Source organism: Morus notabilis, unplaced genomic scaffold, assembly GCF_000414095.1.
Source record: "Morus notabilis unplaced genomic scaffold, ASM41409v2 Scaffold46, whole genome shotgun sequence".
In the NCBI taxonomy this organism is placed as follows: Eukaryota; Viridiplantae; Streptophyta; class Magnoliopsida; order Rosales; family Moraceae; genus Morus; species Morus notabilis.
In genome coordinates, this window is record NW_010365505.1 from 169010 (window position 1) to 180182 (window position 11173).

At 37.0% G+C, this 11173-nt stretch overlaps 1 protein-coding gene across 1 annotated transcript; it reads right to left on the reverse strand.

The window, feature by feature from the left end:
• Positions 1-2626: 2626 nt before the first annotated feature.
• On the reverse strand, positions 2627-7520 carry LOC21407917 (U-box domain-containing protein 13). The gene is made up of 4 exons (XM_010108151.2): positions 7062-7520; positions 4961-5077; positions 4301-4753; positions 2627-4074 (listed from the first exon to the last, which is right to left on the reverse strand). The coding sequence occupies exons 1-4, from the start codon at positions 7332-7334 to the stop codon at positions 2923-2925; spliced, it is 1995 nt and encodes a 664-aa protein (XP_010106453.1). The 5' UTR covers positions 7335-7520; the 3' UTR covers positions 2627-2922.
• Between the last annotated feature and the right edge of the window lie 3653 nt (positions 7521-11173).

An 11173-nucleotide genomic window follows, 5' to 3' on the forward strand; every position in this document is an offset into this window, starting at 1 on the left:
ATGTTCATGTATGTACAATATTATATATCATGTGGGTGAACCCTGAATGATGCCATAGGCTTAGTTTTAAACTTGTTTTTCATAAAAGCGTGAAAGACCCTATCACTTTCTTGTAATCTAATTTCAGTCAAATGTGAGGTTTGTTTAGAAATTTCTTTAATATTTTACTTTTAATTTTGATTATGTTTCTAAATTTTTAATTACTTTCTTAATCCTATTTAACTTCTAAACGAGCCTCCACGTCACTAACCTCTGTTTTGGGGCGTGACACGATCATCACAACACAGAACCCCATGAAACCAAATCTGAGGAAAGTCACCGCAGAAGGGATGGGACTGCAAGCTATGAGCCCAAACGCGAGAACTCTCAAAATCAAGGCTACACCACTGGAATCGAAACCCTTTGGCCACAGCCCCACTGGAAACTTCTCGCACCACACAATACGAGTAGAAGTCGCCAACCCTCCATCACCAGCACCAGCCGCTCCATAACCCACGCTGCCCTTCCCCAAAACCAAATCGACAAAGCGCGCGTGAACCTAGAACAAAAGCGTTGTTGAACTCCCTCAAAACACTAGATATTTGCCTCCACTACCAAGGGACCACTCCTATAGCATAGGCAATACCCTGCAAGACCTCGACCCCAACTCAAGGGCCGAGAGTTTGACAACCAATCATCGGCAGTGCCGTACTCCAGCCCTAAGAAAGAAACTCAAAAGAAAACCCTAGCCGCAAGAGAAAGGAGGAGAGAAACAGTCGCTCTTAGGAGAGCATTAATACCCTTTGGTTAAAAAACTATATTAGTCAAAAGGGTATTAATCAATGGTAAAATGTAAAATTCTTAAAATAATACATTTAAATGGTGAGTTCACACCAATTTTCTCGTGAAGAAAGAATATTAGTTTTTGTGAAAATCTTAAGTTTAATCTACACATAAAAATGGTGTGGATGATTACATTTTAAAATGATAACCCGATTAATTTACATTATGCAGAAATCAAGAGTGTTTGGTTCGCATTATGGGTGCATTTGGTTCGCAGGTTCATGTAAGTAATTTGAACTTCTAGGCCTGGTTATAATTAACCTACCATTGTTTTGGGAAAGCAGATTTGGGTTGCTATATATATATATATCTCTTCTATTTTATTATATTTTGTATGACCACTACTTACTAGTGAATCATTATGTTAAGTTTGAAAGTGAATCTTACTCTACTACACGCATATATAGCCTTTTAACTTTTTTCATATTTCATATTTTATTTGTGCTGATTTCTATTATTAAAATCAATACACTTACTTAGGCCCCGTTCATTTTATCTATTCGAGTTTTGTTACAATAAAAAAATCTCAAAAATAGTTACATTTAACTTTTTTACTACAATAAAAAACTCTTACATAAGTCACATCTCAACTCGAATTAAAAACTCGAATCAGCGAACTAAACGGGCTCTTAGAATCTTAGTTCTAAATGTTTTAAGCTGAAAATGGTCAATAACCCAAAGTTTATGCAGGGGAAAGAAAAAAGTTTAAAATTGCCTAAAAGGCTCCATAAAACCGCCTTGTGCATCAGTGCATGTCGTCAACATAATTAGTTTTGTTGGGCGGCTTTGAGTTGTGTTTTTTAAAATTTTCCGAACTCTAAACTACTATTCCCCGTCACCACCCGCTAAATCTGTCCATTGAACACTCAGAAAATTCCAATCCCATTATTAGCTTAAAAAACAAAAACAAACAAACAAACAATCTGGATGAGAAAACCTTTAATGAACCCACACTGGGTGATGACCCTAGCATTCTCCATGGTCCACATGCTTCCCTCCTTTTCAATTTGTGTTTAAAATATAAAGACTAATGGCCATGTTTATAACCTTTTTTAAGTGACGAAATTGTTGATAGTGGAAATTCGCCAAATAGTTGAACCCTCGTTTTTGTTTTGTTTTTTTTATTATTTCTTGAAAGGAAAAGTGATCTTTATTTACTCAATTGCAAGATCTGCAATAACAAAAGAACCACCAATGAAGTTTGGCATACAATTAATCCAGACACGATTCCTAACTTACGTACACGCAGAATTAGCCAGACGGGCTACAGAATTCTCTTATCGGGAAATATAACAAACAATTCCTCTATTAGCTTGAGATATAGCTTCTCTGATATTCTCGATAATAGAAGCTTCAAATGTTCTCGAATCCGATCCTCTAATTGCATTGGCGACATTAACGGCATCCGATTCAATCACCCAATTAGTACACCCCACGCCGATGGGCCTCCCGAGTCCTTTCTCGATGAACAGTAAACATTGAAGTAAAAAATTAATGGAAGCAATAGACGCAAACAATTTGTAGAGGCGGTTTCATTATTAATGTCTAAAGTTTTGCTATTCGGAGCTTCCTAATCGTAGCTTTTTTCTGGATAATAGTAACGAAGATATCTTCTTAATTTATCCTGGCGATTTGAGCACAAGTTGTCTACAGTAATGAGAAATGCATTTCATGGCAATAAAGCAACTGTAGATACTAGATACTGGCAACATGGTAAGCATGGAATTCAAGTTTCTTTCATTTTCCCCCTTTTACCACCGCCATCCATTGACTGGACTTGAGCGTGGTCTACATTGATTCAGAGTAGAGGAAACATCTCTTCACTAAAAACTGAGGATGATTACAATGTTACCATGGTACAATTTTAAAATAAATGTCAGGTATATTTCGGCCCGCCTGCTTTCTAGGTTACCCCCAACCCTTGATGTTCTCTCTTTTAAGAATCTCTTGTACGTATAATCCTCCTTGCACACAACAAATGAATTTTTAACTTACAGATTTGAAAGGTGATCTTCCACCTTCCCCGCAAAGCAATGCCGCCTCCTTTGATACTTAACGAGAACAAAAGAAACCAAGCAAACAAACGGAAACAAAAAACCCTCAGCCGTCAACAGCATTTGCTGTGGAGGGTGGCTGCTGGATCTGAGCATGAGCCTCGGCCTGCGCCTGAGCTTGCTTTTGTTGCTCAACGAACCTGCTCATACGCTCGAGCAACTGTGCAGCCTTTCGCTTGCCTCTGTCTGTGCCATTTTGTGCCAAATCAACCAGCGGACCCATCACACCAAGCTCCTGAGCTTCCACGAGGTGTTGTTGGTCACCTGCACAAAGGTGAACTAAAACTGCGGCTGCATTCTCTCTGTTCCGAGGGGATCCATTCCCAATAACCTCTACCAAAACAGGAACTGCCTCAGCAGCTCCGATGGCTGCCTTCCCTTCGGGATGGCTAGCCAGTATTGCCAGAATTGCTAGTGTTTCATCCACCATTCCACCTCCAGGTTCAGTCAGCAAGCGCATCAGTGTTGGAACAACACCGGCCCTTACTGCCTTCCCCTTGTTCCCTTGGTAAATGCACAAGTTGAAGAGTGCTGTTGCAGCATCCTTCTTCCCCCTTTGGGTACCTTCGCTCAGCAGCGTCACAAGTGGTGGAATCGCCCCCAAAGCGCCGATGGTTATCTTATTACCGTCCACAACAGAAAGGCTGAAAAGGGTGGCAGCCGCATTTTCCCGTGCTTCCATGCTTCCCTTCTTGAGGACATGTACAATACCAGGAACTGCTCCAGAAGATACGATGCTTCCTTTGTTATCCTCGCATATGGAAAGGTTAAGAAGTGCTGTTACCGCATGCTCTTGGGTGCGGGAATCAGGTGTTGAAAGGAGGCTTACGAGGAGAGGGATAGCACCAGCTTCAGCAATAGCCACACGATTATCTGCATTGCGTTTTGCAAGAAGGCGAATCTCTCCTGCAGCGGATCTCTGGTCTTCGGGGTTTCCAGATGTGAGCTTGCGCAGGAGAGTTTCAATCTTAGTGCGTTCAGCAGGTTTAGCAGGTGAGCAGGCAGACGTAGTTTTACTGGGCCTAGAGCTGCTAGGCCGTTTTGGAGGTTCAATACCATTCGCCTCACACCACTGGGCTATGAGGCTACGCAAGACATAGTTTGGTGTGAGGACGGTGCTAGAGAGACTCTGCTGCGTCTTTGGACATGTCCCATGGCCTGCTTCCAGCCACTTCTCTATACAGGAACGTTCATATGTCTGCAGCAAAGGGAAAAACACAATCAATTGAAAATCAAATCCCATGACATATTGACAAGTACCAATCTACAGAAAGATAATTTCCTGAGGATTTTCAGTATTTGGTAATCATATTAGGTTGTGTGCTGAAGCATCTTATGCCATCCGTAAGAGACGCGGCAACTAGAATGGGGAAACTGTGGAGAAACTGAATTTTATCATGACAGTGCGAGTGCATGATGCATACCTGTCCTGTTGAAACAATTACTGGATCTTTCATCAGCTCCAGTGATATTGGACAGCGGAAATCATCTGGTATAACTGGAGTCTTGTGATTCTTTTCAGTGGATGCTTGTCCACTGCAACTTGCAGGAATACTTTTTTCTCTTGCAGGAGCATCCATATTGGGGTTTTCGGTTTGCACAAAATCTTTGATTTTCTTCAGTAGCATTGACATCTTCTCAATGCTCGCCCCAGGATCCCCCCCAGTGGCAGATACCATCTCATGTAAAGCCAGTGACTCTTGTGTAAGTTCATCTATTCCCATCAATTGTAATTTCTCAACCAATCTCCTAAGGACAGCTGGATCTTCTGACGTGTCATTTTCATTGTAAAGGGACAAGAGGTCCTCATACAGCTCAACATCGGGTGCATCAACCCTTCCTTTGGCTCTTCTGAATTGAGCAAGAACGAGCTCGACCTGAGGAAAGAAATAGTATATTAAGATACCTGAAAACTTTTATTTGGAAAAAAAAAAAAGAACAAAAAAATCACACAAGGGCCTCTTTTTTTTATGTGTTCAATTTCACGATAAATTACATAATAAAAGGGATTATTAAGAAAGAAAGAACATCCTTGGTAGCTACATCCCAGAATGGTGACATGAGCGTCAACATTGAATCTGTACCTGTTCCTTAACTTCATCTGATATGTCAAGTTTCTCGTAGGAAATTGCACTCAAAGCTTGTTCCAATTGAGCAGTCACATCATGGAACTTCTGCATTACTTGGTCCCTCTCCAGGACCTACAAGCAGCATGGACACGGATAATTTAAATGAGAGAGGAAGAGAGAGTAAAAATCACAATTATGCAACGGAGCCCTCAAGTGACCAAGATACAAGGCAAGCTTAAGAAATTAATGCAAGTGAACATATGACATCAAAAACTCCTCATAAGAGAAAAATAAACCCTATTTATGTGGGCAACCAGTTCGTCTGGATTAAGCTCCAGAACTGAAAACATTTACATTGAGAGAGGGAGAGGAGAGTAAAAATCTCATATGTGATTCAGCAATTTCATATAATTCAGAACCTTGTCACTTTTGCTATCTACTTCTTATTAACAAAGTCAGTAATGAGCATGAAAAAAATAATAACAAAAAATAAAAAATAAACGCACACAGTGATTAGAATCAGAGGGTGGATGGCTAATCACGTACTCAAATCAAGAGATAAATCATCAGCTACTATTTGAGCGACATGCGAGGAATAGAGAAACCAAATTAAAAAACACACCTAGTAGTCATAGTAAGTGAAAAAAAAAAAATGGAACACTTTCCATAGTGTCAATACACGCACATTTTCTCAAAAGTCTTTTTATGCCAGATTTCAGACTTAGCTTTGATTCTAGCAGTTTGCTCATACCAAGGGTAGTCAACGCTCAAGATTTGGAAAAGCTTATTTAGCTCCAGAAAGATAATGCTTGTAAACAACCATTAGGAAACATACCAAAAGCATTATGTTCTTCGCTTCTCGTGATTTTGAATTGCCATTACTAAATTTTTGTAACTTCAAAATACTCCTTGATCAAACGCAAAGATTGAAACAACTAAAAAGCTTTTTATTTTTTCGACTCCCGAAAAAAAATCCAAGTATATTCTGCCATTTAAGTCGTTCTCGTGTCCCTACAACACAAGTTTCTCTAAATTCTACAATCAACACTTAAACGTTCCCACTATATTCTTTTAATGCACACTAAGCCGGATGCCCATATCCTTAGGGAAAAGAAAGGACAAAAAGAAAAAGCTTAATGCCCATTTTAATAGGTAAATCCAGGACGGCATAGACAAGAGAATAAACCAAAAATGAGACAAGGTCAAGCACAAGCGCTATATCTTGGTGTAATCAATAAAACTGACAGAGACAAAAAGAGTAATACGAAGAATCTCATTACAAATTGATCTAATTCTACGAACTTACACAAGGGTGACGCTCAAAGAACCCTGTCAAAGACATTATCTAAGATTCGGTCAATTTACTCAGCTTTGCTGCTACATATTATTGAATGTTGATTACGACAGTGACCAAAACAAAAAGATCTCAGCGATAAGATTGTCGCCCAATCCATACATTAGCTCATTAAAATAACTAAAAAAAATAAAAATAAAAATAAAACTTTCAGCTGAATCTTCACCAAGCGATCGAGCATTAATTCTATTTCCACACCATAATCTAATGATCCGAAAATTTTTAATAACAGCACCAGCATATAGTTGTGGGGAAATTTATATAACTTAAGAAAAGTAGATAGCCATTAATCAATATGTAAAGAACAAAAAAAAAAAAAGACAACAAAAACAAAACAAAAAACAAAAAAACTAGGCAGAGAAGAAACAAAGCAACTTCAATGTCCAAATCAGTCGCCAATCATGATCCGCTTAATGCCGAGAAAAATGTAGCAATCAACAAGAAATGAAACTCAAAAAATTTAAACTTAATTCCAGACCTCTATAAGTAAAAATAATAATAAAAAAAAAACTCCCACTCTACTGAATTTCATGCAAAACTATCAAGATTTTAATTTTCAATCCGTAAAAAAAGCATCAGAAAAAGCTAGTGCCAGAGGCTTTTTAGCTGCTGCACTACACTAGCGAAATCAAGCGAGCAATGCGAAACTTTTCGTTCGCTTCTCAACATTTTCTCAGCAACCAAACAGAAAGAAACAAAATACGGAAAAGAGCACGCAAATGAGAGCAAACAGCGATTCATAATCGAATAACACGCACACACCAGGTAAATCTTGCTTCCTTCGCTGCCGAATCGAAGCAAATCCTTGGCCGATTGCAGAGCATCTCTGAAAGAAGCCAAGGCCTTGACTGTCTCCTGAGGCAGCGCCTCTTTACTGTCCCTAATCTCCTCGAACATCGGGGTCAAAAGCTTGAGCCTCCTCGCCAGATTACAGTACTGCTTCTTCACCGTGCATTTGTACTCCGAGATCGACGCTATCTCTCCCACCAACTCAATCAGGCTCTGAACCAGATCGCCACTCTTCTCTTCCTCCATGGCCCGCACTTCCTCTCACCACAGATCTCTCGCTCAGCACCGCTTCGCTCTCGCCGGAATGGCTCCGCTTGAGAAAGCTCCTAGCTCTGCTATTTCTCGCCGATGTCGGAGAGGGAAGTCTTGGTCGTCGACTGCGTCGTCTCCATGAGTGAGGGAGAGAGAGAGGAGAGAGAGATTGAACAAGGAGAAGAAAGGTGGAGACTTTTTTTTGTGGCGCGGCTTAGGGAAGCTTAAACCATGGTTGGGTTAGGAGTAACCACGGTTTACGATTTTTCTTTTCTTTTCTTTTTTATTTATTCATTTATTTGTATATATCAGGCTGAAGTGATGGAGTCAATCATGAGGAGCTTGGTTTCGTCGGCTCGGCTAGAGTTTGGTTGGTCAGCTTACCCAATTAATACTGTGCTCATTGGTCCGGTTCTTTCAGTTGAACTACCACGGTAAAAATTTCAGTCACTATATAAGCAATTCAAATCTTCATTTCATTGCTTATATTGTGACTGAAATTTAAATTGCACTGTGTATTTTAAATTTTTTGGGATTACCACGTAATTGTCACATGCAAATTATCACGATCTTTTTCAAACAAAAACAAATTAAAATTCTGAAAAAACATGTATGCAATATGCCACACTAACTTAGAGGGTAACACTTCATTTGAACTTAGGAAATCATTTCTTATGTGAAAAAAACTAAAAGCAATGTGTGTGGATTTATTGATCAAATTTACATACGACTTTTAACAGTCAAATTAGAATCATATTGATTTAATAGTTTAATGGAACCTAATAAAAGTGCAATAGTTAAAAGTTATATATTACGAACATGGCATTCGAATGCTTTTCGAAGGGGGAAAAAAAAAACATGGTATGTTTCATATCTTTATAAAAGAAATAGAAAATTTTTCTAGTAGGACTAGAAAAATAAATTAGCAGTAGTTATCTAGTTTTCAGCCATCAAATCTTTATAAGAAATGTATGTTCTGTCTATTTTTTAATCTAATGCGATTTTAATTAAATCTAACGATCAAAAACTGATACTATCGATAGAAAGGTCTACCAAAGAAAATTTAAAATAAATATATTTTGTCGCTCAGTATTTTTTGCTACAACAAGCGCTTGGATTTATAAAATGTTTTTTTTTTTTGTACGGATGCTCCCTCAACTTTTTGAATTAGACAATTTAATTATTATTCTTTTTTCTTGACAATTGACCCTCTAACTTAAAAAATCTTTGTAATTAAAGTCCAACTGAAAACAGAGTTTGTTTTTTTCACAATTTTGATCACATGATGCACGCGTAAGCATTTATTGAGGGTAATAAAGGTTATTTCCCACCATATTTATTCGATTATATTGATATTAGAGTCATTAAGGGTGAGAAATGATATTCATTGTCCTCAATAGATGCTCATGTGAGCGCCACATGATAAGAATCGTTAAAGAAAACAGAAGTCATCTTTGATTGGACCTTAATTGCAAAGATTTTTAAGTTAAAATGGTGAATTGCTAAGAAAAAAATAATAAAGATTAAATTGTCAAATTCAAAAAATTGAGGTGGTGTTTATAAAAAAAACCTTTATTAATATATATATAGAGTATGGCAAATATATAATTTATAATTAATTTTTTTAAAACAAGGATATTATATTTGGGATATTTTTTGATACGCTAACATATTGGTAGGTCAGGTTTTCTAACAGTTGAATATGTATAAAATTACGTAAAAATTAAAAAATATATAAATCTAATGGTTAAAAAACCTTAACCTACATGTACACCGGTGTACTAGAGAATCTCTCATTATATTTATCAACTTTTATATGCTTGCTTGTTTGTTTATGGAAATCGGAATGACAGGGAATGCTAGCCTGTAATTTCTGTATTTGGAAAATTTGCACAATCACTTCACCGTGATAAGTGCATGTCTTTATGGAGTCAATCAATACTAATTAACACTTTTTTTTAAAGGAAAAATTGCATTTTATTAAAATATTAATAAACAGTCATCATAATGTTAACCTATCAAAAGGACAAACACACGCTTGAGGCTTGAAACCAAAAAAGCACCTCAGCACACTAACAACGAGCAGACTGAAAACTCGACTGGAAAAAACCTCTCTCTTCAACATAAGCTATTGAGCGCTAGAGGAGCAGATCGTCAAAACCCATAGAAAGGGAACATCTACACAGTATAGAAAAAATTCTAACCGGACCAAGACCACCCTATCAACATTAAGCCGAATGCCTAAATCTGAAAAAAAAAACAAAACAAAAAACAAAACAAACAAACCAAATAAGGGTCTAGTGGGGAAACCAACAACCTTATTACAAACACAAAAGTTACAAAAATATAAAAACCTCCGACCACGGCCAATAGAAACCTCCGGTGAAGGGCGTCCGGCCAAAGGACTATCGAGGAAGTCTGCCAGCAAAGAGATCTCAGCCATTGAAAAGTCTCTTGAGAAAGGAGATCGTCAATTTGGCTTCTAAGCTCTTAACTGGTTCGGATCTATCTAAACGGGGCCACCACACTGTACAACACCACCACCAACGAGAAGCCCGCGGTGAAACAAGTCAGAGGACCAAATTTCACAATCGAGAGTCTAACGACGTGCCCAAAAACAGTGCCAAAATTTCGATCAACCACTGCTCTACAAAGACCTTCTCACTCTCTCTAACTTTATCTCTTAACCAATCAATACTAATGGACACTTCTAAGTCGCATTACTCTAGCAACATTTCTTTTCATTATTGGAGCGTGGGGTATATTGACTATAAATTTGGAACACATTTCTGTTGTATTTGGATACTATTCATGATAATTGTCTCAAACTAGCAGATATGTCTTATGAATATATTGCGCAAGAAATTCACGTCATATGATAATATATATTCTGGGGATTGTATATCTCAATAAATTCAATTCGTTGTCTTATAGTATTATCTTTAAATTCCAAATGTCTCCCTTTAAAATGTGAGAAGTTATTTTAAAAAAGAACATTTGAACCTATCAAATTAATAAACATCACCATTAAGAAATTTTTTTTTTGAAGGACCATTAAGAAATTTTGGATTAAACTAGTTTGTTATTAATATTTAGTATAAAAGATAATGTCAACTACACAAATCAAAATATAAAAATGAATGCCAAAGAAAATATTAGAAATGAAAAAGAAAAGCTAAATATATATAGGTGAGTTTGGTATTAATACATATATATATATATATATATATATAAAGACGGCAATCGTATTTCCAAAGTTTAGATTGCATCAAAATCTATTATATATGTTCGTATTGCTATTTGTATCAAAATATATTAACATGTTCGTATTGACTATTGATGTACAATATGATCCATATGTTTACAATAAAAGGTTTCCATTTCGTATGAGAGATTTTTTTTTTTTTTTTTTTTTTTAATTTTTTAAAAAAATTCCTTAAGGGAATTTTTTTTTTTTTTTTTTTTTTTGAATTTCTTAAAAAAATTCCTTACATTTTATCTAGACCATTCCTTGCGTCCTTATCATGCCATGTTACGTTTAGTTTCTACTAAAAAGGCAAACATCGGTGAGTCTCAAAACAAGCCAAGTGACGTCCAACCTAATGCAAAATTAATCCAACGCCAGGAAAGCGTCCAACAATTACTTGATATACCACGTTCTTACGCCAATCAAATCTAAGGAGTTAGCACTTCCTTTCACGCCCAAAAGAAACCAATCCACGTTGGAACAATGAGGAATAATGCTAGTCATGCATAGTAATTGGGAACTTTCCAGTTATATATGAACAATTCTAAAAGAGCTTCTACGAAAGTGCACCTCATATATATATATA